The 25,939-nt window shown below is 34.5% G+C and overlaps 4 protein-coding genes and 1 pseudogene across 8 annotated transcripts; 3 read left to right on the forward strand and 2 right to left on the reverse strand.

Moving 5' to 3' along the window:
* Positions 1–216: 216 nt before the first annotated feature.
* On the reverse strand, positions 217–2,476 carry LOC104743534 (3-oxoacyl-[acyl-carrier-protein] reductase-like; annotated as a pseudogene).
* A 4,607-nt stretch (positions 2,477–7,083) lies between these two features.
* LOC104741261 (aluminum-activated malate transporter 4-like) lies at positions 7,084–10,342 on the reverse strand. 2 transcript variants are annotated; one of them, XR_015580084.1, is made up of 6 exons: positions 9,488–10,154; positions 9,127–9,264; positions 8,770–9,039; positions 8,522–8,669; positions 8,286–8,432; positions 7,084–7,926 (listed from the first exon to the last, which is right to left on the reverse strand). XR_015580084.1 is itself a non-coding variant. In XM_010462068.3 (6 exons), exons 1-6 carry the CDS (start codon positions 9,825–9,827, stop codon positions 7,258–7,260), a joined length of 1,701 nt encoding a protein of 566 aa, XP_010460370.2. In that variant the 5' UTR covers positions 9,828–10,342; the 3' UTR covers positions 7,084–7,257. The 2 variants fall into 2 exon arrangements, 1 of the variants encoding a protein (XP_010460370.2); XM_010462068.3 differs by having other exon boundaries at positions 8,533–8,669; positions 9,488–10,342.
* A 4,595-nt stretch (positions 10,343–14,937) lies between these two features.
* Positions 14,938–17,105, forward strand: LOC104741262 (uncharacterized). 3 transcript variants are annotated; one of them, XM_010462070.2, is made up of 3 exons: positions 14,938–15,007; positions 15,338–15,622; positions 15,719–17,105. In XM_010462070.2, the coding sequence occupies exons 2-3, from the start codon at positions 15,429–15,431 to the stop codon at positions 15,789–15,791; spliced, it is 267 nt and encodes an 88-aa protein (XP_010460372.2). In that variant the 5' UTR covers positions 14,938–15,007; positions 15,338–15,428; the 3' UTR covers positions 15,792–17,105. The 3 variants fall into 3 exon arrangements, with proteins under 3 accessions (XP_010460372.2, XP_010460373.2, XP_087339572.1); XM_010462071.2 differs by having other exon boundaries at positions 14,941–15,007; positions 15,333–15,622; XM_087483446.1 differs by lacking the exon at positions 14,938–15,007 and having other exon boundaries at positions 15,115–15,622.
* Positions 15,900–17,105, forward strand: LOC147928075 (ethylene-responsive transcription factor ERF116-like). Its single transcript, XM_087483445.1, has one exon. The coding sequence runs from the start codon at positions 15,900–15,902 to the stop codon at positions 16,752–16,754; it is 855 nt and encodes a 284-aa protein (XP_087339571.1). The 3' UTR covers positions 16,755–17,105.
* A 6,115-nt stretch (positions 17,106–23,220) lies between these two features.
* On the forward strand, positions 23,221–25,739 carry LOC147928076 (uncharacterized). 2 transcript variants are annotated; one of them, XM_087485855.1, is made up of 9 exons: positions 23,221–23,367; positions 23,444–23,695; positions 23,835–24,005; positions 24,106–24,236; positions 24,335–24,415; positions 24,493–24,742; positions 24,833–25,169; positions 25,314–25,381; positions 25,466–25,739. In XM_087485855.1, exons 1-7 carry the CDS (start codon positions 23,331–23,333, stop codon positions 24,928–24,930), a joined length of 1,020 nt encoding a protein of 339 aa, XP_087341981.1. In that variant the 5' UTR covers positions 23,221–23,330; the 3' UTR covers positions 24,931–25,169; positions 25,314–25,381; positions 25,466–25,739. The 2 variants fall into 2 exon arrangements, with proteins under 2 accessions (XP_087341981.1, XP_087341982.1); XM_087485856.1 differs by having other exon boundaries at positions 24,496–24,742.
* Positions 25,740–25,939: the final 200 nt, after the last annotated feature.

A 25,939-nucleotide genomic window follows, 5' to 3' on the forward strand; every position in this document is an offset into this window, starting at 1 on the left:
TTAATGAGAGAGATTGTACTAATCGAATTCTTGTTCCTGAAAATGGCCAAATACGTAGTTTAAACTTTAAACAGTGAGTTTTTAGATATTTCCAAACAGAATATGGGAGCAAAATAGAAATCCGACACTGCTAGAAAAAGAACACAATCAGAAAAGCAAGGTTAACCACGAAAGACAAAACCTTCATTTGACAGGAGTGTACGAGTTATTAACCTGTCAGGTTATGTAACTGGCTGCAGAAGTGAGAGCCAAGAATTCTATCAAGCCAGCCACTTCTTCAGGCTTCCCATTACCGTCCTGAAAACCAAACCGTTTTTGCTTTGTATCAGAATATTTATGATCTAACAGTTTTTTAATGTCTCAGATGCATCATATGCATATCCTAATCCACATAAATTAGCCTGCTACAAATGTAAAAGATGAAATCTCCATTACCTAGCTAATGGGATTGTTCCCAAGATTTTCTTTTCCATGTCTTCTCCAAGCTCGGCATTCATATCAGAGGCAATGAATCCGGGGCAAACTACGTTGACCTGGAAGAGAACAAATTTGTTGACGGACTAAGTTTCAAAATCATGTCAAGGAAATTTTTTTTAAAAAAACGACATACATTTATATTCCTGCTCGCACCTTCTCCGGCATTAGTCTTGGAAAACGACATAACTCCACCCTTTAGCGGCAGCGTAGTTTGCTTGACCAATATTGCCAATGAGGCCAACAACTTACGAGATATTGATGATTCTTCCCTGCAGGCTGCAAGACCATATGCAAAAGTTTACCATAAATTATGCTTGTCTTTATATATCACTTCTAAATCTTATAGAAGAGCTCAAATGAAAACATATTTCTCTTTTTATATATCATTTCTTGTTATGCTGTAGAGAAAGAGTAACATGTCAAAACTAATGACAAACGTGCCAGGATATAGACGGTGACACGGCATAATAAAAAGTGGAGACAATTGCGCGAATATGTAGAAGGCGAAGACTAGTATATATTACCTTTTTCTTCTTTAGCATGATCTTTACTGCTGCCTAAAGAGAGTAAATGAAAATCAGTCTCTGAGAATCCAAGTATCAAAATTTTAGCAGGATTGCAGGAATACAAACTTGAGTACAGAGAAATACACCCAGTGAGATTCAAAGCAATCACTTCGGGACTAAGTGATTGCTTCATTCGTATTAACAAGGTATCCCGAGTAATTCCTGAATTTTTTGGCCATGTCAGTAAGGTACTAAATAAAAATCAATGGGATCCAAGGTTCTCACTTACCTGCATGGTTAACCACGACATCAATGGTTCCCCATTTATCAAGAGCCTGCAGAAAAGGAACAAAAGTAAAATGATAAGATGTATAAGGATTAAGGAATTAATAGAAGGTGATGTACAGTTGATGACTCACGGTTTTCATCATCCCATCCACATCAGCTGCTTTCGAGACATCACCCCCAACAGTAATAGCCTGGCCACCATAATCTTCAATCCACAGTTCAAAAAAGAATAAAAGTCAGAGATAACATGAAATAGTGACACTGCAGCTGAAGAAAACACTACTGACTGCAGATGTTATTTTTCAGCTTAAGAGATGGGGTTTCCTTTGGCAGTGTTGTTCATTAAGAGCGAAATCACAAATGTATTTGAGAAGCAAATAGAAACAAGAAACAGAATAGTGTCGAGGGCCAGAATATTCAATCTCTTGTCCCAGAAACCAAAACTGATTCATGCAATCATCATTGTTAAAACTCGAAAGGTGCCACAATTCTTTTCGTGCCAATAACATCCCTCCATACCTAATTCCCATGATTTATTAGTCTAACAAAACGATATCCCTGAACAGGAAAACTTAAGCAGCACAGAGTGGTGGAGGGGGAGAACTGATGAAAAACAGTCTAAATACTTGGTGCATGAATCATGAAAATTGCACTTCAATTCAGGAAGACCTCAATCGCCAAGTCTCTCATCAATTATATTCCTCTAAGGACCCGTCTCTGTATCGCCAAGTCTCTCATTTGAGAGGAAGGTTTTATATACCTCAGGAAGACAGCCTTCATAGTAGAGTGCGAAAAGGGCTGGGAATATTTTCTTCTTGGCAAGATCACCAGAGACTCCGACCACCGTGATAGTAACTGTTGACTGGTTGTCCCCGCCATTAGCCTCCGCCACAACATTGTCTGCTTTTATTGTAGGAATCGTTACCAATCCGTCTTTCAATTCGTCAGCGGGGATTGACTTGATGGCTAATGAGCCTAAACACACAATTGTAAGCGTATTAGAGAACATAACATGTATTGTTCTGTCTAAAGCAGGAGACTCTTGTATTGTATAAGAGGATCAATCTAAATCAAGCAGACACTGATGAACTAGTGAAATCAATCCTATATATAGATAGAAACATTCATATATAGTTTTCCCCACACTTCTGTGTCCATGTAACATAATCTACTTCATATCACCAACCAATGTAACCGGTCGTCATTTTGTACTAGACTATACAAGGGGAAGGGGTGCAGATGATGATTTCAAATCTTGTGGAAAAATAATATTTTGACAAATTAAACGGTCACCTAAACCGATTTTTCTCACTCTTTTCCCCTGTGATACACGTGTAAAAGATGCAATTATGAAATTCACAAGAAAAGGTTATTGTTAAAGAGAAAAAACAAGATTTAGATTTATAGAAAAATGGCCCCCATTGCTCCCATGCATATATAGTTCCAGGATTCCGATTTTTTACTCATATAAGTAGCTTTATCTCCTATTTAATCTCTGATACTTACTCAAATGTGATCCATAGATAACTTGAATTATTGGAGATGAGAAAGAGACAAAGCATGCAAAGCCTTTCCTCTCCAAAAAAAAAAAGTTTTCTAGTAAATGTATGTACACGAAATGACTTACAAATGTGTACTATAATTAATTTGGAGGTAATGAGGAAGAAGTTACTTTTAAAGAAGAATAAAAGATTACACACTTCATAAGTGAAAACAAAAGATATATCTAAGACATTTTAAACGCTTTTTGTAGGACTATATATGTATGTTCAACTAACTTTGGATATATACTCTCATTTTTTTTAATTCAATTTGAATTTAGTCTTTTAGATGCATTTCAAACTTTAGAGTATGATTAATTAGTCAATAAAGAATATGATTAACCCTTACACGAGGTAATGTGATGTATTTTAAAAGAAAAAAAAGCACACGCTTAGTCGTCCTTGTTGCACATTTAAGAGAGAGATATATATTTTTTTTTGTTCAAACCTAAGAGAGAGATATTTATACATCTATATTGTATATATGAATCATATGGACGTTTCATGATAATAAAATTGAACGATTGTTAGCACGAAGCTGACACATCCTCTGCAACTTCACCTAAGTTGGAGTGGAGGTCACTCACTAGCTTTTGCAGCTCGTCTTTATAGTCACGATTTGACAGCGTCCTCTGGCAAGGCAACGAGGGTTGCATGTTTTATTTAAGAAATTTTAATGTTGTTAATGATCGTAATCCACCTCGTAAAAGAAAAAGTAAACACAATATTACCCATTGGTAAAGCAAGTGGACCATATATATCATCATTCACATTCAGTACTTTTTTTTGTTTTTTTTGTTGTTTTTTTTGTTGTTTTTTTTGCTAAGCCATCATTGATTTTTCTCATTATTTGTCAACATATAATTCCACCTTTTTGGAGGTATATCCAAAATGTTTAATAATTAATTATGAAAGAGGTTTATTTTGCTAAGCCATGGGGAATTATGTACAATATAGAATGGTTACAGTGAATGAAGAAGATTTTCAAATCCAATTATCTATTTAAATTGAGTAAATCGGTAAAATTAGAAAGAAACAAAATGATAGAATAGGAATATTCTTATTACATGCATATTTGGTGATATATCATCGATCATATTAATAGTTAGTATCCCATGTTTATGGCAACCTCTTTGTTGTATATATATATATATATATATAAGTTTACAACCAGAAAAGCAGAACAAAAAAAAAGAAGAAATTAAAGAAAAGAAAGAACACACAAATAATAAAGTAACATAGAAAAATAACGTTGGTTGAAAATAATCTGTCAAACAAATTACACGTTGACACTTTGGATAGCATGAGAAGCGATTTGTGGGGACACAGTTTGTAAAATTTTGGTTTGTGATGTTATTTTGGGGCAGGTGGATGATCCAACGGATATGGTTCCTTCTGTTTAATAACGGGAAAAAAACTAAAAAATAATTCATCTATTTTTTATTTGGACATTTAATACTTGATTTTTTTTGTTGGAAGAATAATACCCATATTAATAAATTCCAGATTATTAACCTGAGTTTTTATTAATATGAGTATTAAACGTCCAAAAAAAATAGATGAGATATTTTTTTTGGCTTTTTTCCCGTTTAATAACTCAGCAAGTAACTGTTCTTATCTCTGCGTTTCCCTTCACTTCACGTATCGATTGAAGGATGGGCCGGACCTGAGTGAGAGTTGTGAATAGGCCCGAATTGAACTCTTCATCCTAATTTCCTTGGATCGCTCTTAGGGTTTTAGGGAAGATTTCCGTACGATTTGTGAAAACGAGTGGCTGAAAGAGTTTGGTGAACTTAGTTAGGGTTTCCACGGTTGCGGAAATGAATTTTCGGAACATTCTGATGGTGGCTTCCGGCTGGAAGAGGGCCTATACGACGGTGGCTGCTCCTGCGTCTTGTGGTGTCGATCGTCTTTGGAATAGGGCGGCTACTGTTTCGGCATCGCCTTCTGTTAGCATCTGGAGAAGGGCCTGTACAACTGCTCCGGCAACGGCTGATGACAAATAAATTTGTTGGATCAACTGGTAAAGCATGATAGAAAGCATATGTGACCTTGGTTGGAGTCTAGACTGTTACATCATTTCGATGAACAAAGCCACTTCATTACATCATTCCTTTTGACTAATTTTTGTTAATGTTGATTTTGAAAACACATTATCACTAAACATTGGATATGAAAAATTAATTTTATTTGAGTACATGTATAAATAGTTTGTATATGTAGAAAATTAGCGTTTGTGGGATGGTACAGGTAGGAAATGACCGTTTTCTCTCTGAAACCCCTGTTTTAAAAATTCCCGTCTAGCACCGATTACACACCGCAAAATCACTAGGCTTATCCTCTCCGCCTCGATTAATGACTAATCCCCGCCTAGCATCGATTATCTGATTATGTATGTCTAGTCCGATTATTTTCCGCTTAATTTTCTGTATATCAATTTTTTTTAGAACCAAATAAAAATCAAACATAAATATTTTTGTTATTTAAGCATTTAAATTAAGAGATTATGATGTTTTACAATAACTAATATATAACTTTTAACAAAAATCATAAAATTTTCTTTTAAAATGATGTTTTAATGTGTTTACTATAACTTTACGGACAATATTATAGTTTTATATTTTATTTGATATTTTCCTTTTAACATAAACATAATTATACATATATTTAGTACAATATATTTTTATTTTATTGTTAATTTAATAAAATAACTCTAAAACTAGTCCCCGATTAATCTCCCTTTAATCTCCAAAGACCCAAACTGGAACTACATGGACAGAAGTTCCAAGAATTGGCCTGCTTCCCAGAAGCTAGGCCTGGGCATTCGGTTAACCATTTGGTTTCGGTTCGGTTGTATTCGGTTTCGGTTATTTTGGATATAGTAATATAGTAACCATTTGGATATTTTTGAAATTTCGGTTCGGTTCGGTTCGGTTTCTTTCGGTTCGGTTTCGGTTTGGTTATTTAAATAAATAACCATAACTAACATAAATTATATTAACATTAACCAAATAAACCAAATATAACCAAAACTAACTGAATATAACCAAAATTAACCAAATATACAATAACAAAAATACAAAAAAGGGAAAAATATGGATTCAATTTTACAAAATAGTATTTAACTTTGTAAATTCAAAATAATAACATTTACATATATTGATTATTTAAAATATTTAATTGTTTTGAATCTACAAATAATTTATATTTTAAGTTTATTTTATAGTTTTGCATAATATTAAGTATATAATATTTGATATCTTCTAGGTTTTCGGATATTTCGGTTAACCATTTAATTGTCGGTTCGGTTCGGTTTCGGTTAGTTTGGATATAGATTTTTACTAACCATTCGGGTATTTGAAGAATTTCGGTTCGGTTCGGTTTGGTGTTTTTCGGTTCGATTTCGATCGGTTATTTGGTTATTGGTTATTTTGCCCAGCCCTACCAGAAGCTCCTCCGAATGAAAAAAGACAAGGATGAACTTTCTCGTGTTTATCTGGCGGCCTTGTACTAGTAGTAAGTTTGGTTTGGTGTCATGGTTCTTATTAATTAATGAATAAAGCACGGTTCTCTGGTTCAATTCTACTCTTGTGCCTTGTTAACTCTTGTATCCTTTTCTTTGAACCTTATAATATTGTCTTGTGTCTATCTCTCTTCGTGAGTTCTATTTTTCTCAGATATGCTTTATCTTACCGACATGTTAGCTTAATTTTCATGCTACTGCAAAGCATTAAAAAGAAAAAAAATATAATAATCAAGATGAGGAAAGCACTCAAATTATTACATAACACTCCTCCTATGATATACTTATTGACCCAAAAAGTAAAAAAAATAAACACACTCCTATGATATATTGGTCTTATTTTTCTTACTCCATTTTGCATTTCGTGCCTTACCATTCCTGCTGCGTCTAATTTGTTCATTCCCCCATCATCTATAAATGCAATAGGCTCTTAATCTCATAACCTCCTTAAAATTCAGGCAGCACCTGCGGGTTTAGCAATAGGCTCTCAATACCACAACAACATTTTAAAACCCACTCAAAACTGCACAAAAACCAATCTACTTAACTATCCAAACACCAAATGACTGTGTCGACCAGTATTTAAAATAATCTTATTAGCTAGACGTGGAGATTTTACATCTCATCAGTCCTAGCACTGAAGTCGGTGGGGATAAGTTTGAAAGTAGTTTGTCTTTGTATTCATTCACACATTCTTTTCCGGTTTCGGTTTTGACTTTCGAAATTGATTGATTTGGTTCGGTCTCGGTTCAAACAAATCAAATCTGAAATCTGTATTTCAACAAAACAAACAAAATCTGAGAACAAAACTTTCAGTTATGTGTGAGAAGGAAATAGGAACTTATTTCACGACAAACAAAAGCAAAATATTATATTTCATTGTCTATACAAATTAAACTATTCACCCACACCAATGCTTCTGCTAATCCTTGGAGCTGAAGCAGTTGCCGAGTCTGGTCCACAGACCAGCTTTATCTATCTTGTTCTGTGTCTCGCTAACTTGTTCTTTGAAATCTGCTTTAGTGCTTAGCTCCTCAAACGCGTTAACAACGTTCTGGAGCCTTGCAACAAACTCGATCAGAAGAGAGGCGAATGTGGCTAGTGACAAAGAACTTGCGCTTTCGTATACTTTGGATTCTATCTCGTTGATCATAGAACCGCCTATGAATGAGACGCTTGGCCAGTTTTCTCGGTTCCTAAGCATCATACTCTCTGTTGAAACCCATAGCTGAGAATCATTACCGGCCTGTGGATTCTGATAGTGATGGTTGTTGTTGTCCCAAATCTGGCTGAGGGATTGGATCACTTTGCTCTCGTCGTCTTTGGCTTCATGGTAGTTTTGTTGCGCTTGCTCAGCTTCGGCTTTCTCTTTGATAGCAGCCCAGCTTTCTGAGTTGACAAGTAGGAAGGAGTTGCTGTCTATTTTCATCTGTAGCTCCTCTGCTGCTCGTTGCACTTCTTTCAGAACGTTTCCTGGGCTTAGCTTCTCCATTTTCTCCACTTTTTCACCAAACAACCTTAAGACTTTGGCCCCTTCGTTTCCAACTCTCTGAAGTTCGTGTCGGAAAGCTTGTCTTTTCTCTGGAGCTGCCTGCAAATCACACACCAATTGATCTCATAAGCACTGAACGAACATAAAGCCTATTGACATGACATCGGTTAACTAGTAACAACAGATTCTAAAATAGGAGATCACACTCTACAGCAATATGGCTCTCTCAGATACTTTCTTGGTTTCAAGCACTTTCTCAACAACTGAATGACAAATAACAGACTTCTTTCTCAGAGTAACAGTCTAGTTTTAACCAAGAAGAGTAGCATCTGATGTAGTTGGGTATAGTCTCTAATAATCATTATAGTACCTCATTTGAGAAAGGTACAACCAGAAACATCAAGAACTCAGCATCACACCATAGATAAGAGTTGAATGACACGAATACGGTAAGTTACCTGAATTTCCGAAAGGATGCAGCCATGCATTGCCATAACCATGAAAGCACAGTGCCTTACCGCACCACTAAGTTTGACATAGTTTGCCCACGGATGGTGGAAAGTCTTGTAAGGTCCATGTGGAGGCTCCCATACTGCAAAATCAAGCTGCGAAACAAAAGAGGAGGTACTTGTTTCTTATCATCCAAATTCTTTTTTAAAGTTATACTAATGCTGCTAAACAAAAAATGCCTTACAGAAAACACACCAGAGAATCTTCTTGGCTTGTAGATTGGACTACAGACCTGTATCCACTGTATAATGGATCATCAGAAGCTTGGTATGTGAGAATCTTTGAAGGCACCCTCTCGTATTCAACACATTGCAAGTACCCATTAACACATCCTGAAATTTTATTAAAAAGTACAAAACAAAATCAGGCTAATCCCAAAAAAAAAAAAAAAATACAAGAGAAACAGCCCAAATCTTATGTATCAATCTTTACCTTCGAGGGAATTGGCTACACTTTTGAAATTCTTAACCACTAGTTTATGGAGGTCTTCACCAGCCCAAATCGGAAGTATAAATATGTTGACACCCAAACAGATACCAGCACCAAGCAGGATCAGCAAAAACCTGTAATAAGCAGTGCTGAAAAAGTCTCTGCTGTTGTTCCCAGACACAAGAACGATGCAGTATGTCAACAAAAACACCCTGAATGAGTATTCGTACGACTTCATCGCCGGATAGAGTTTCAAAAAACTTGCAGAAAAACCTAATAAACCAGATTCACAAGGAGTCATAAATAAAAAGGAAGCTTCCTTCATAATATAATATGGGACTGAGAGAACACTGGTGCAACCTGCAAGGAAGATACTGATAATGATGATGAGTTCTTCGAATTCTCCAGTTGCGACAGAGAGTCTAGCTATGCCAAGAGCAAGTCCTCCAGCAGAGAGTGTTCCTACAGCTCTATTGAACCCTTTCACCAATGTTGCTCCTGATGACAGAATTGGAGCCAAATCAGATCAGAGATATCTGATCACAAGTGGAGTTAGATCGAACAAAGGAACAGAGTTTGATGTGAATGGAACAGTAATCATAAGACAAGATCAGATAAGATTTTGAATAAAGTTTTGATTTTTAACTAATAAAGTCCGGAAGATTTTTGATTCAATCGAATCCGAATCTATAAAGAATTCAGCAGCCACAGAGGTACGTACCTATGCTGTACTCGAAGACGACGACAACAGTAAGGATGGCCCAAACAGCGTATTTGCTAGCGTCACGTAATGGCTCTTTGAGGTAGATGACGAAAGAGCAGAGTGCGAGAGCCATACCCATCTTAACAGCGAAGTAAACTTTCCGACGGTCGGAACGACCCATCTCGTACAATTTAGCGGCGATGTCGTACAAAGCCATCCAGGAAGCGACGATCCCGTCGGAGCAAAATCGGAAACAACGGAACTTGGAACGACGGTCATCGATGATGCTGGAGTCATTGAATCCGAAATCTGAGCAACCTTTTCGAGAGAGAAGGCCTTCTCTGGTCTGGTCAGCCATTATCTTCTCTCAGATCACTCAAACACAACACAACACAATTCAGACAAGAAACAAGATTCGTAAACTGTGAAGGAGATGGCTCGTAAATCACATGGATCCCACTTCAAGAAAATTTTATCGGGTTTTTATTAAGTTTGAAGAATAAATAAATGGGTCCTTTGGAAAAAGTGATGTATCATGCATGTTAAAAAAAGATTCCCAAGCTATAAGACAACATATGTAATAAGATTAAAATATATAATTCGGTAGATTTTGGTTTTGTTTATTATGATGATTATAGACAAAACCAAAAACAAACATGGTTTAGCTTATAAAAAGATGTTTCTTGTTCTATATGTATATATTGTAATGGAGCCAAGTTATAAAAGATTCGGAGGCGTTTTGGTAAGGATGCCTCTTTTTCCAAAAGAAAAAATCTATAAATTATTCCACAAATGAGAATCTTATTCATATTTTTTTGTTATAATCCTATGAATCTATGAATGATCCAGTCCTATGAGGACAATTTAGCCGATAGTATTTGATCTTCCTTTAAGGAGAAGAGTTAATCTCACAACCTCGAAATGGATAGATATATACACATGAGGCCATTTGATACTTAGTGGGCCATGATATTAAGTATGGTTTGGTCATGCGCCATGAATATGAATATGAACATGCATGTCCCTTATCATATACGTCTCCAAATATAGACAATTCGTACTATGTGGTAATGTGGTATGTTCAACAAACCACACAAAACAAAACAAAACAAAAATGATAAATTATAAAAGTAATAATTTGTATATTTTGGGTACGTCTACCACATTTTTTTAAAAATCAAATTTAACATTTCAGAAGGCAAAAAACCTTGTGAGTGGAAGGAAAAATCAATATCCGTAATTTTTTTTAAATAATAGTTTCTTCCGGATAGATGTTAACTTGGCTTTGCATTTTGCTTTTGTTTTTGTTTTTTATACAAAAATCTCTGTAAGCCACAAATATACTAAACCTTAAAAAAAAGACCAACTAAAACGTGAATGCTCTACAATGATAAATTACTAGATGGACTTTTTGACAGATTTATATTATATATTCATATTTTAAACAAGAAAACTAATTTATGTAATTAAATATTTGTAGAATAATAAATTTCTTGCAAAAAGATTTAAAAAATTAGTTTAATGGTTCATTCATTTTGCTCATTAGGAAAATAGATAATGTAAGTATATTACCAAAAATGCATTTTATACACATGAAAAATACTTCAAAATTATTTACTATATCTTGTGTGTTGTTGTAAATTTTTGGTTACAAAGGTAAGCATAATATCATGAGACATTTTCACAACTATGCATAAGATCATAAGCAAAATTCGATCTTTCAAAATTAAGAAAAGAGCATTATTGAAGGATCAAACAAATCATACAAGTGTTATTATGAAAGGTTTCAACTTTCAATTACCAAACTAGTAAAAAAATGGAATATAGCGCTCACATAAATTTGTAAATTATTTATCTCACGAAGGCATGCATAAGTAATTAGATTCAAAGTCAACTATGATAATAATTTTACAAAAATATTTTAACAAGGAGATTGGAAAATGGTGCAGACTTGGTTCGTTTACACCACTAAGATTTGAAATTCTGGAGGTTCAGAGTTGTGGATTTGTTTTAATCAAAAATTGTTTAAAGACGCACATAACCTGGTTTGTTTGATAGTTTAGAATCTGCTTCTAAGCTTTAGCATAATGGATTGTATGCCTAAAATTAGGGGTGAGCATTTCGGTTTAATTTTAGGTTCGGTTCGGTTCGGTTTATTCGGTTTTCATAAAACTTTAACCAAACTCAACCAAAGTTACTTTGGTTTGGTTTGTGTTTGGGTCGGTTTATGTTCGGTTCGATTCGGTTTAGTTCGGTTTTAGATTGGTTCAAAAAAATTAAATAATGTAACACTAACAAATAAATTAACTGTCCTTTGATATCTAAAAATAAAATAACCAATAAGTTATATAAGTTGAATAATTCAAAATCAAATAAACCATGAAGAGAAAAACCTAAAGAAAACCAACCAAATTAAAATCAAATGCCTAACAACCGGAAGTTTAGGACTTAGGAGAAAATAAAAATAAAGAAAACCAGCAACAACAACGTAGCATAACAATTTTCCATGACCCATCATCTTCTTCTGCTGATCGTTTACTTAGACGTGTGCATTCTCAGTCTGAGATGGAAGATTAAACTCTACCAAAAAAAATAAAAATTAGGCAATAGACATGACGAGAGAGTAAATGGTTCTCGTATATATATATAAAGATAAAGTAAATTACCTTCTTCAAGTGAATCCATAAACTTGTTCTCTTCCTCTAAATTATCAAGAGACTTCATTGTTTCTGAACGAAGTGCAGCACGTAACCAATCTTGAGTCAAAACCAACACTTCAACCATATCAGGAGTCAAACAACTTCTGTATTGATCTAGAATACGACCACTAGTGCTAAAAGCGGACTCCGATGCAACTGAAGATACTGGTATTGCAAGAACCTCTCTAGCCATTAAAGACATAATTGGGTATTTTGAGCTATTTGTCTTCCACCAGCCTAGAAGATCAAACGGAAGCCTCAAACTATTTTCAGTAGATACATGCAGTTCTTCTTTTAGATATTTTTCTAGCTCATTTACCTCTTCTAAAGAAGTTTTCTTAGCAACCGTGAATTTTAGAAAAGGATCATCAATGTTGTCGACCTCCATATCCTCAAAGTCTTGGTGTACTTGGGTTACATTCTCACCATCACCGGTAGCAGAAGATTGTAGTCTTGAATTGGCATATCGAGCACTATATATTTTAAATAGTTTCTCCAAAACATCAGTCACCAATTTCTTCATTTCCAGGCATTTTGGATTACCTTTTCCATAGATGTGTTCAAAGCTGAACATTGTAAATACCATTTTGCGACGAGGATCAAGTACACTAGCAACTATCAATATCTTATTGATTTTTCCTGTACCTTCCCAATATTTGTCAAACTTGGTCGTCATTGCAGAAGCCATCTCACTCAAATCAGAATCTTGGCTAAAAGCCATACTTTGCACACTTGACTGAATTTTGCATATCTCATTAAAACAACCATTTGATGTCACCTTTATAAAAGAAGAGAATGCTAAAGTCGAATCATAGAAAGCTTTCAAGAACTTTACCATATGACAAGCTTTGTCCCAATCAATCGCCATTGGAGGTCCTTTCCTCTTCTTTCCATTAGAATCAAGCTCTTTGAACCACTCATCATAAGGTTTATCCATATCAGCCATCCTATCAAACGCAACTTTATACTTAAGTGCACTTTTCAACATCAAGTAGGTGGAGTTCCACCTAGTAACACAATCCAGTACCACACTTCCTCTTGTTATCTTCTCAATCTCCATCCAACGCTTAAATGATTCCAATCTTGAACTTGAAGACCTCACATATTTTACGGCATTACGAACACTTATGATGCTTTTACTTATCTCATCAAGACCTTCATTGGCAATCAAGTTAAGAATGTGTGCACAACAACGTACGTGCATAAAATCACCATTCATCATCAAAGCATAATTGTTTCTATTACCCAATCTCTCTTTCAAAACACTAATAGCTTTATCATTGCCGCTTGCGTTATCCAATGTGATAGCAAATACTTTCTCAATACCCCAATCATCCAAAGATCTTAAAAACTGATTGGCAATGGTCTCTCTTTTATGATCAGAAATAGGACTAAAACTAATAATTCTTCTATGTAGTTGCCAATCCATATCAATGAAATGAGCTGTAATGACCATATAACTCAAAGTCGTGATAGAAGTCCATATGTCGGTGGTAAACGACATGGCTTGCCTATTTCGACTTAAAAGAGTCTTCAATGCAAATTTCTCAGCTTTGTACAGACCAACAACATCCCTAGTAATTGTTCTTCGTGATGGAATAGTAAACCAAGGGACAGCCATCTCACAAAAAAGTTTAAACCCATCATTCTCCACAAAAGAAAACGGCAACTCATCCATGATAATCATTTTCACCGTTGCTTGCCTACACACGTTTTGATCAAAGGGCTTTATCATACCAACACCATTACCACCACAATCACTAGTACGTCCACCACTAGAGACTATGACATTCTGAGAATCAGATTCAAGATGATCCAAATAAGCTTTGCACTTTTTCATATGTGTCATCATATTGCTGGTTCCACATGTAGCAGGATTACACGAATAGACTTTACCACAAAAATTACAGGAGCAGTGGTTCTCGTCATCTTCCAGCCTCGTAAAAACTTTCCATGCCGGTGATCTTGAAGGTAGTTTTCTTTTTGGCTTTGGCGACAACGTTGGAGACTCATGTTCTTTTCTTTTGTTGTTAGTCGTGTTTCTTTTGGACATCTACAAACAAAACATTTTATTAATATTGAGATAGACGTAATTGTATTGCTAGATTTAGAATTTAATTATGTTAAAATTCTTACTGTGGCCGTAGAGAGTAGAGACGATGACGTTGATTATGAGGGCAGAGAACAGAGGAAGAGGGCAGAGAACAAAGGAAGTTTGACGTCTGTAGAGTTTTATACTTTAACATAGGGTTAGAGACCATTAAACCTAATTCTACATTAATTAATTAGTTAGAAAAATTATAGAAAATAACAAAATCAAACATGTGCGAGAGGAAGCAATCGTGGGTTAGTGAGAATATTACATATTTACAAATTATGGTAATATTAATTAAAAAAGTACATTAGCTTATCGGTTCGGTTCGGTTTAAAACCAAACTAAACCGAACCGTTCGGATTAAGGAAAAATAGAACCAAATGGTTTGAATGTATATTTGGGTTTGGTTTGGGTCGGTTTGGGTTCAGTTGGGTCGGTTTGGTTCGGTTAAAATGTCCACTCCTACCTAAAATATTCAAAATAAAATCGTTGATATGTAAAATATTTTAATGTTATTACAACCACTACATAATTTGTTTTTTCAGTGGCTAATAATAGCTAATAATATTTATATACTTTAATATATAAATAATTTAGTAGATATTATATTTTGAGAAAAAATATTAATAAGCAAGAGAAAATTAAGGTAGTGACGAGTGACATTATTAGTTAACCGAATATAAAGAGCTTTATTATCCTAAGAGAGAGAGAAACAGATAGAATTTCAGAAAAACCTCCCACAAGGTAGGTGAAAGATTTTTTTTTTGTTTGTTAATCCACAAACTCTCTCGTCTCTTAGATTTGGTCACTGTGACTGTAAATTTATGCTTTTTTCGTTTTAAAGATATTCTTTTTTATTTGATTCCGGAGTTTTTTTTTTACACTTTCTTTCTTCTGGGAATTAAATCACGGATCTTTCGTTTTATATTATATCCGTTGGAAAATAAAAATAAAAATCACCGCTTTTGATTTCTCTCCTATAGGGGTTTTAGGTTGTAGGTGTGTTTGTTTCTTTCTCTGGGTTTTAGTATTTGGCACTTATCTCTTTTGGGTTGTGTTTCTTTTGAAGAACAGGAACAATTAAAAGGCGTGATTTATTTTTTGGGGTCTCTGAGCTAGTAGAAATCGGAATACCAAAAGGCGTTTGTAAACGCGACGCGGCTTTATGTCTGCTTTGTCTGAATCGGCTGTGATTTCGTCTCTGTTTCTAGTCTCCTTTACGATTCAATCGTCTCCTTCCTCTTCTGTCTTGTTCTTTGGTCTGACTCTGACCGCTGTTCTCAACGCTCTTCGCTTCTGCTCGAAACAGAGGCTTGTTCTTGAGGTTCCTTCCATTTCCATGGGCTTAAGACTCAAAAGGTATGCCCTTTTCTTTCTTCTTTTATCTTCTGTGTGTTGCTATCTCTTACAGGTAAGAGTCTAAAAGGTTAAGTCTTGGTTGTGGATTTTGCGCAGGACTTGTTCTGGCGTTGAAGTTTTTGAGGGTTTTCACGAAAAGCAAAAAATACCCTTTTTCATAGTTCGCTGAAACAGAAGCCTGAAAGTGTCTTATCTGTTTCAGCAGTTTTGATCAGAGATTTTGAGTGTGGGGTTTTGCTGTTATCTTAGGTGTTTTTTTTGAATTTGTGGATCAGATATGAAGTCCTCTGTGAAACCTAAGAGATTGTTGAGAAAAGTCAGTGTTATTGTCAGTGATCCTGATGCTACTGATGATTCCTCTGGCGATGAATGGCTTGGTATACCTAAACCTCGAAAGGTAAAGCGTATTGTCCATGAGATTACTTTCCTATCTGAAGACTCTGAGATTTCTCAGGATGGTGTCAAAACGTCTAGAAAGATACCTCCTAGGCAAGCTAAGTATCCTGTGGGAGTTAGGCCGAGGCCATCAGGCAGATTTGCTGCTGAGATTATGAACCCAATCACTAGAACTAAGCAATGGTTGGGTACTTTTGAAACTCCTGAAGATGCTGAGAAGGCTTATGTTGACAAAAAGGTTGAGTATGATGCATTTGCCTCTTCTCGTTCTTCTGTTTCTTCATCGGTTGTATCAGTGACTAGCCAGTGCTTGCGTTCTCCTGCTTCTGCTTCTGTTTCTTGTGTCAGTGTTGATGATTTGTCTGAAGAAAAGACGTCTCTGAACAAAGATGTTGCTGCGTCTGGTGATTCAACCAAGGAAGTGTTTGCCAATTTCGACTTTTCGGATCTGCAAATCCCTGATCTGAGCTTCTTATCAGTAGAAGAGGATATTATGGTTTCTGGTGCATATGATGCGGGACTAGACTTTGAGCGCTTCCTTACTGCCGACTCTGACCATCTGCTGGATGATTACTCTTTGCTCGATAAGGATATCAACATCGGCGGGTTTGAAAACAGCGTTCCAAGTGAGCTACCTGACTGTGATTTCACTGATATGGAACTCGAGTTTGGTGATTTGAAGTTTGCCTATGCCGATCAACTCGCGCCGCCTCTCAACATTGCTTTCGAAGAATAAGAGTCAATTTCTATCAAGACAACATACTGCGAAAGCTCGGCCTAGTTTACAACTTGTTAGCTTTGTTTTCTGTTTCCCATAACCATGATGAAGAAGCTAGAAAGTATGATCCTTGCCGTCTGATCTCCTTTGGAGTTTTCATTTGCTTTTAGAGCAGTCCTAAGGGAGTGTTTTGCTCACGATTTGGATGTTGGTTTCACTTTCTTCAATCTTTATGTTTTTTTCTATTTCCTTGTATGCGTTGTTCTTTGTTAGTCTTCGTATATCTTTGGTCTCTTCTTGTCCTACCTTTTTCTCTTGTAATGTTGTCTATTTTCAGGAAATAAATTCTAGACCCTGAGAGATTCTACAGAGTGGGAATCTAAGTTATAAGTTGAATTAATTACTATGCTTGCTTCGTACATAACAGCTGGATCGCATTTACTTTTGAAGGCTGCTGATTGGGAGTGATTGTGACTTGTGAGCGACCAAAAATAAAATGGAGGCGACTCTCAAAAGTGACATTCTCCACCACCTTTAAAGTAGAGAGTACTAGTGTAGAGAGACTGACACGTTCTCTTGTACCTTTACTTGTACGGACAGGTGCATGTTTGTCAAGCACGTGACACTATCAGTCCAAAGAAAGAAACTCCACAAGACATGAGTGATATTTCATTTTCAGTGTCCAAGATTGATGGGAACAGACATATTGTGGAATCATTAGGTCCATAAGATTCTCATAAAAGCTTGATCATTTCTTTTGTTTTCAGAGTAGTTCCTTGTCTTGGAAACACTTAATACAGTCATCAAACATCTCACGTAATGACTTGGAAGAGGTAAAGCCAAGTTCTTGTATCTTTGTTTTGTCCAAGCTATGTGGCATATCTCTCCCTTCTTCAGTACCACATCTGTTACAAGTTTTATTTTGATACACCAGAGGCATATCTTAAAAAGTTCAAATCTAGAGCAGAGGATATTATATACTACATACATGGTCTCAAATGGGTATAATGGGTATTTGATTCTTAGCATCTCAATGATATCTGACGAGTGAGCCACTTAACTCGAACAGAAGATTCTTCCTCATGTATTAAGCTCTTCCATTGCCAAGATTTGTGCAGAAACTACATCGTCTAGACTATGTGCACAAACCCTCCCCTGAAATTTGGGTAGCTTCCAGGAGCCCCTAGTCAACTCAACACAAGATCAGCTCAAACAGACATAAAACTAAAGTCTATTTGTGAACTTGAAATGTAATTATGAGAGTGATTAGATTAATTCCCTAACCTTTGACAATGGACGGCAAAATTCCAGGGAAGCTTGTGGGTTTTGGACTAAGAATTGGACCGATACAAAACGTAGGGATCACGACAACTTGGTTTAGCTTCTTCTCAGATGCGATCTTCCAAGCTTCTTTCTCCTCTAAAGTCTTTAATTTGCGTAACCATACCAATTCTACATAACATTTTTCAGACAACTACTCGAAACATGATGACCACTTTTGATAAGTTCTCAAACGGTTTCTGGAATTGTTATCGACCACCATCAATCAATCACAATCTCCATCAAACTCATTAATCAATTTTAAATTTTGGAATATGATCGTTTTTTGGTTAAAATCTATATATAATAGTATATCATCTTTTTAATCCAACGGATAAAATTATTTTTATTTTCTCATCCAACGGTTTATCTCTAACCTGATGTCATTAATTTATTAAATGAAAAGACACTTTTCTTCTTTCCCCAAATCGTCGCTTCTCTTTGTTTAGCCCTCCGAATCAACGCTTTTCTATGTAAAAAACATGTTCAATTGCCTCTTTTCAGATCTATATATTTGGAATTCGTTCAACCATTGTAGTTGTTATGGTTCCCTTTTTATCTACATACTTTTTTATTGTTGTTAATCACTGCAAGGAGTAGTTTACTCTCTCCTCCTCGAATAACTGAACAGTTTGCTCGGTGGAGATATGCGTATTCGTTGGTGTTTTAACAAATGTATTACAGAATAAAATCGACCCTTTTGATGTTTCTTATATTTTCTAAACCCAGTCATCATTAATCTTTGTTTGGTAAACTTTTTGTTTCTTAATTTTTTCAAGCCTATCGTTTGTCCCTGAATTCGATGGTAATTAGGCCTGCCATATTTTTGTAACGTTAATGTCTCAATTCTCAATGTGTAGATTTTATATTTAGATATTTTTTGAATGTTCGATTAGATGTGAAAACGAAACATATGATGTTGCATTGCTTAAGTTATGTACTTTTACATGTGGTGTTTATTTGGGGAGAATATATTCATCCGTTTACTTGGCATTGTAAATCCAGTCTTTGTTTTCGTAAAATTCTCTTATAGTCAACAAGATGTGACACGATGGTAGATGTGACACCCTTACCATCGTTACTCTTCTTTAATTAGGTTGGTGTTCTCTTTTATGTAACTCTTACCTCTTCTGTCTCTCTTAATTATTTTCCAAACATGAGGATCAGTAAGAATTAAACTTACCAGTGATCCTTTGACTTGTATGTTCTGATAGAAATGTAATCGAAAAAATAATATGGAAAACTGCAGATGGAGTCACTTTCATTCCGACAGATGGAGAACTATATTGGTTAGTCTCTGATGAATGGGGTTGAATTCATATATCATACCCTCTGAGTTAGTCGCTTAGTCCACTAATTATCATAATTAAAGGCATGTTGATATATAAAGCCATATGTTGATTTTCTGTGGAACTGATATTAACCATCATTATAATGTACTGTTTAAATTGACTTTGATGAATTAGTTCATTTGCTGATTACAAACTCATTTTTGTTTGGATTTGATACTGTCTGAGTTTTTTTTAGTTAGATCATCAAAGTTTCTGATTTTCATCATTTTCGTATGCAGGATTATCGGCATTTAATCGCTCATGTTGTAGACGGCAAACCTGTTGTTGTTATTAATCCGTGGAAATGAAATAGCAGCTTTGCTTCGAAAAGTTTATATTCTAATCAACGATTTTTTTCCCTTTCTTAAGTTAATAAACAATTATTCTTAGCTTTCAAAAGAAAAGCTTCTTCGTACAAGGGCTTCTTGATCTTCAATGATTGTGAAACGCCCGTACTTGAACTTCTTTCTTTGTGTGTCTTTTTATTTTGATAGCGTTTTTTCTTTTTTCTTTTTTCTTTTTGTTTTTTTTTTTCATTTCAAGAGTTTTTAATTTTCTAAGTGAAAATAAATGTGATTTGAGTTTAACCAACGTATATATACAACCACGATACGCTTTTATCGAGACGTATGCCTTGAAGCCAAAACACTTGTTAGCAGAATGATGCGTCAAAGATTATGTTGCAAGTCATGACTCCGTTTAATGAAGTGGGGGGTGGGGGGGGGGGGGGGGGGGGGGAATCCTGATTTCAATTTCAATTTCAATGAAAAACGTTACTCCGCTTGAGTTATCCGCTTGAGTTATGATTTCGATTTCTTTATTATCATATTGTATTCCTATATGGTATAGGACAGTTCTACAGGATCAAATCTAAAATATAATAAAATAACTAAAAGCAAATAAAAAATATATGAAATAATTAACAGACGTTTAACCATTTTATCTGTTTGTGTTGTAACTATAGTAGGTTATTATGATTCGTTACATTATAAATATTATGGGTTCATCTAACTCCCCTGCTCTTCATGATGATAGTTTACCATGGAGGGAGAGTAGTCAGAGAGGCATGTATGTAATTGAATCGGTGTTTCAAACGAAAAAGTCTTTCGGAAAGTCCGTCGCGGGTCCAATACGATCAACCTTTGTGAACATTTTCCTTGAGGTTATCATATTTTGTCTTTCTTTATAAAACATAAATTTTGTAAAAATACTCCTATTTTTATTCTTCGTAAATATAGAACAATGTTACCATTTCTACTTAACATGCTGCAAGCCTGCAACAATTAAAAGTTATATTTCATCCAAGGGTTACTTTACCAATTTAACGAATTTAGTTGGAAACGCCTATGTGTATATAAGTATATTTAATTTTTGGAGTACTCTTTGGATGTTTGATTAGATGGGAAAGTATTTTTTATAATTCAAAATGGTTTATCTGTTGTGGATTATGATGACCGTAAGCTGATGATATTGTCTTTAGGCTTTGGCATTGTTTATGTTCTTTTAGGTTTATATTTTAAAAATTGTAACAATATTGTTCTGGAAACGTTGTTGTATACTTTTCTGTATTTGGCAGATAAAAATTCATGTCACTGGTAACTTAATAAGTAATGTTGCTTTATATATATGCGTCTTGGTTTGGTTACTACCCTACCCTAATTGTGTCTACTAAGTTGCTACATGATTTCTCTTGCATCTTCATATCATAAGAAAATAGTGGAGTATATATAGGGAAATTTAGGCTAAAGTGTCAATTTCATCATTTTAAAATTCATAACTACGAAATATAAAGAAGACCAAGAAATAAGTTAGTAAAAAGTACCATAAAGTATCATTGTTCCTTTTGACTCTAAAAAAAAAAGAGAAATTAATTGGTGAGCATCTTAAAATTTTAAGTGAACATATTTCATACATATTTTTTATATACATATTTCCCTCTTAATTGATGAAACACTAAAAGAAATTTTAGATTTTCTTTTTTGCTTTATTGAAAAATATATTTCTAATAAGTACATATGTATACTGTTAATTCAGATTTTAATTTTAACGTATAAGAGTTTAATTAGTTGGACAACATGCATAACTATCATGGCATTGTATTGGCAATATGCTTGAATTGAGTATGCATACGGCTACATAGTATATATATACTATAACATCAATTGTAACTTAAAACGAGCAGTAGAGCATGTATACACATATCTGTTTATGTTTCTATTTTTTCTCACATATGATTTGTGTTTTGTTCACATTGTACACTCTATCGATCTTGATTTAAAATTGATAAATGAGCTCATGACTTTAGAACATTTCTATTTTTGCTGATAAATGTCCCTATATATGTCGGGCTAAAACATAATTAACAATAGAGTTTGTAATTTTTTTTTTGGTTTAGTGTGGAGGAAGCTAGGAAAAATGTAAGGCACTCTTAATTTATGTAAATACACCTTAGCACTCTCCTATTTCGTATAAAGATTTAACTTATCTAACTTATTATTATTATTATTATTATTGGCAAAAGAGCCGATGATGAGCACTTCTAAATAAAAAGTGATTAAGATTATAAAAGGTTGTAAAAATATATTTTTAACAAAACCTGATAAATAAAAAAAATGAATACCATAGAACCAGTTTAGAAATTCTAATTTCGAAATACTCTCATTATCAAATTTTCACTCTAAAACATGACTTAGTAATGTTAATCTCTTTAAAATTTCATTTACGCACGGGCCCACTTCCTAGTTTCCATAATAACATTATTACTAAAACAAATTCATAGTATTATTTTTATTATTTTAAAATTTTCATATATGTTACTTAATTCATTTTTATATAGTTGTTGTAGTATATGTTTCACTTCAATTTTATGTTTATGTTCAGAATGTTATAGATACAATTACATAAATTTTTTTTACTTCATCATGCTTTAAAATCTTAATTCCATTCTAAAACTCATTAACCCATTCTAAACTTTGGAATATGATCATTTTTTTGTTAAAATTTGCATAATAACATTATTATTTAAAAAATTCATAGTATTACTTTTACTATTTTAAAATTTTCATTTATGTTACTTAATTAATTTTTATATAGTTATTATTTTAACTATTTATTGGAATATGATAATTTTTTGGTTAAAATTTGCATAATAACATTATTAGTAATACAAATTCATAGTATTAATTTTATTATTTTAAAATTTTCATTTATGTTACTTAATTCATTTTTATATAGTTATTTTATTACTTGTTGGAATATGATATTTTTTTGGCTAAAATTTGCATAATAACATTATTACTAATACAAATTCATAGTATTAATTTTCATATATGTTACTTAATTCATTTTTATATAGTTGTTATTTTTATTATTTATTGGAATATGATAAGTTTTTGCTTAAAATTTGCATAACAACATTATTACTAATACAAATTCATAGTATTAATTTTACTATTTTAAAATTTTCATTTATGTTACTTAATTCATTTTTATATAGTTATTTTATTATTATTTATTGGAATATGATAATTTTTTGGCTAAAATTTGCATAATAGCATTATTACTAGAAAATATTCATAGTATTAATTTTACTATTTAAAAATTATCATTTATGGTACTTAATTCATTTATATATAATTATGTTTTTATTATTTACAAAAACAATTTTATATTTAAGTTTTTAATATTTTAAAATTTAATTAATTTACTTAATTATTATTTTTATTTATTTGTAATATTATTAATTATAAGTAATAAATATGCAATGAATAAATATTTTAAATAGTATTTTTAATACAAAAAAATATATATATCATTGCTGGAAGGAGAAGAGAGTATACATATAGATTCTTAAAACGAAATCCATTATAAACCGCCTCCTTTCTCCCGCCATTATAAACAAACGAATTTGCTTCAATCAGTGGGATATCGAAACCCTAGTCCGATGACGAGTCCTTTCCGCTTCCCTGCTTTTCCCTCAGGTAAAATTCATGGCTTCTTATCTCTTACCGTTTCTTAGAAAAGATTAGCCGATCTTGAAAATTTTGATTTTGTTAGGTTCTATGAAGGAGGCTTCGCCGGCGGAGGCTGTAGCTTTAAAAGCGGTCTTTTGGGACATGACCAAGTGTCCGCTTCCTGATGGCTTTGATCCTCGTCGGATCGTTCCGTGTATCAAACAGTTGTTGCAGAAGTATGGCTACCGTGGTCCTCTCAGCATCCTTGCCTTTGGCGTACTAGACGACGTTCCTAATGACATCCTGAGAGGATTCTATTCCACTGGAATTGCTCTTACTAACGTCCCTGATTACGGTTAATATCTCTCTCTCTATCTTGTCAATCGTTATATTCTATCTTTGATTGAATAGAGAGAGTCATCTTGTCAATCCTTATATCTCTATCTTTGATTGAATAGAGAGAGAGTCTCACCTCTTTAGTGTTTCTTAAACAGATGGCTTTGGAATGTTGCAACATATTTGTGACTTTACTGAGAAGAGTCCACCTCCAGCTACTATTATTGCCTTATATGATAGGGACCTTAAAATAACTAACATTATACGAAGAGTTCAGGGATACAACTTACTTGAGCCTAAATTCGGTGATCTTTTGACATCATCAGGAGGTGTATTTGCCCTCTCTCTCTCTCTCAGTGTTGTTGAAATGACCAGAAAATCTGTTTGTTGCTCAACTGGCTACCTTCTTTTTTTTTTCCACGCACGCAGATTCGGCGGTACCTGAGGAGGAAACAGCTGACCCTCCCTACTGGGATTCCTTAGTATGCCGCCGTGACCCTCCTAGCCAAGGCTTTGACAATTTCACCGCCCATCTATCTAGTGAAGAACATCAGGAGCTAGTAATCATCAAGAATCCTCCTAGCCTAATCACTACAATTTTGTCTTTTATGTCTTTTTTCTACTTTTGACCCCCCATGTTGCATTTATTTTCAAGCAGAGATTGTGCTGGTTACCCGATCCTCCTCAGTGTGTACCCTCAGCTCCCCTTGATTCTCATCCGGCCAATGTTACTTGCATGGTGAGAAAGTCGTGTCTGATAACGTTTTAGCTTTCTTAATTCATTTGACGCCCATGTCCATGTTTTTTTTTTTCAAGCAGCCGTTGGAACAACACTCCTGGGACCAGGAGGCTGTATTAACCAAAGTGCTTTGGGACATCAATAAGTGTCCTGTTCCCCCTTACTTTAATCCTCGTCTGGTAGGTCCGTGTATTAAACGGGTTTTGGAGAATTCAAGCTACCCTGGTCCTTTCAGCATCGTTGCCATTGGCCTACTGTCAGACGTCCCTGAAGATACCCTGCGAGCTCTCTCTTCCACTGGAATCATTCTTCATAACGTCACCCTCGGTTAATATCTTCTCTCATCCTTGTGCCCCTTTCTAAAGTTATGGATCCTTGATGAATAGAGAGTCTCAAGTCTTTTCTTTTCTGAAACAGGTTGTGGTGGCATTGAGAATCTTTATTTTGAGCTCACCGCATTGAGTAAACAACCTCCAGCTAATGTCATTGTCATCAGCCCTCCGTCCATTGAGTAAACAACCTACAACCGAAACGACGGTTTTTAAACTTTAGAAGCAACCTTGATGTTCGTGATACTCTTAAAAGTTTATTTCTGGATGATACGACAACACTTGAGGAGGCACTTGAGGAGGATAAGGGCACTGAAACGGGTGAATCTGCCTGCTGGTTTTGCTCAGTATGCTGCCATGGTCATGCTTTCCAAAGCTTTGAAAATTTCACCACGCATCTCTCTGGTAGAGCACACCAACGGAAGGTAACCAAGCATCTTAGCCAAACCCGGATTGACTTGTTGTATCAATACTTTTTGTCATTGTCTGTTACTATTTGTTTAGTCGAATCAACCTTTTTGTTTCCCTTTCTTTTGTTTTCCTGATTTTGACATTTGTTTTTCAAACAGCTGTTGGACTGGTTGCCAAGTGCAGCAAGGGTTTCTCGTCCGGCGAGTGCTTCCGACGGAACAACCAGGCAAGTTTTAATATCCTATAATGTTGAGATTTCTAATTCTTAGAATGCTGTGTTTTTCTTAATGAAAAAACTAAAACTTTGTAGCCAAAGTGCATGAAGCCGAGGACGTCCAGGAGAAGAGTACCGTATCCCTGCTTCTATTTCTAATTTAGTGTTAGCGCCTTGGTGAATGGATTGTTCTTCTTGCTGGCAAACCTTGGCTTAACTTATGCTTATTTTCAAGTCTTTTTTATAGTATAATTTTTTTGTTTCTAAGTACACTACTTTAAATGCACTATAATTTTATGTATGTTGGATTAACTTTGATACTTATGCGTGCTCTATAATTTATAAGTAAATTTAAGTATGTTTCAAATGATTTGGTTTGTTTTGGTGAATGGTCTGTTCTACTTCTACCGGCAAATGTTTGCTGCTCAACTTAGATGCACTAGAGATAAGAGATAGGATCCGGGTAGTATTTTTTCAAATGATGTGGTTTGTTTTGGTGAATAATCTGTTCTGATCCTACCAGCAAATGTTGGCTTACTTGGGCTTATTTATGAATCAGTTAAATACGAA

The sequence above is a fragment of the Camelina sativa genome, chromosome 14 (assembly GCF_030686135.1).
Source record: "Camelina sativa cultivar CO46 ecotype springtype chromosome 14, ASM3068613v1".
In the NCBI taxonomy this organism is placed as follows: Eukaryota; Viridiplantae; Streptophyta; class Magnoliopsida; order Brassicales; family Brassicaceae; genus Camelina; species Camelina sativa.

Excerpts from the sequence above, each read along its gene's own strand:
- LOC104741261 (XM_010462068.3), bottom strand. The coding sequence starts at position 9,827 with ATGGCTGACCAGACCAGAGAAGGCCTTCTCTCTCGAAAAGGTTGCTCA. Across the intron at positions 8,670-8,769 it reads TGTAGCCAATTCCCTCGAAG|GATGTGTTAATGGGTACTTG; the intron begins GTAAAGATTGAT and ends ATAAAATTTCAG. Across the intron at positions 7,927-8,285 it reads GCATCCTTTCGGAAATTCAG|GCAGCTCCAGAGAAAAGACA; the intron begins GTAACTTACCGT and ends TGTGATTTGCAG.
- LOC147928075 (XM_087483445.1), top strand. The coding sequence starts at position 15,900 with ATGAAGTCCTCTGTGAAACCTAAGAGATTGTTGAGAAAAGTCAGTGTT.
- LOC104741262 (XM_010462070.2), top strand. The coding sequence starts at position 15,429 with ATGTCTGCTTTGTCTGAATCGGCTGTGATTTCGTCTCTGTTTCTAGTC. Across the intron at positions 15,623-15,718 it reads ATGGGCTTAAGACTCAAAAG|GACTTGTTCTGGCGTTGAAG; the intron begins GTATGCCCTTTT and ends GATTTTGCGCAG.
- LOC147928076 (XM_087485855.1), top strand. The coding sequence starts at position 23,331 with ATGACGAGTCCTTTCCGCTTCCCTGCTTTTCCCTCAG. Across the intron at positions 23,368-23,443 it reads CTTCCCTGCTTTTCCCTCAG|GTTCTATGAAGGAGGCTTCG; the intron begins GTAAAATTCATG and ends TGATTTTGTTAG. Across the intron at positions 24,006-24,105 it reads TCTTTTGACATCATCAGGAG|ATTCGGCGGTACCTGAGGAG; the intron begins GTGTATTTGCCC and ends CCACGCACGCAG.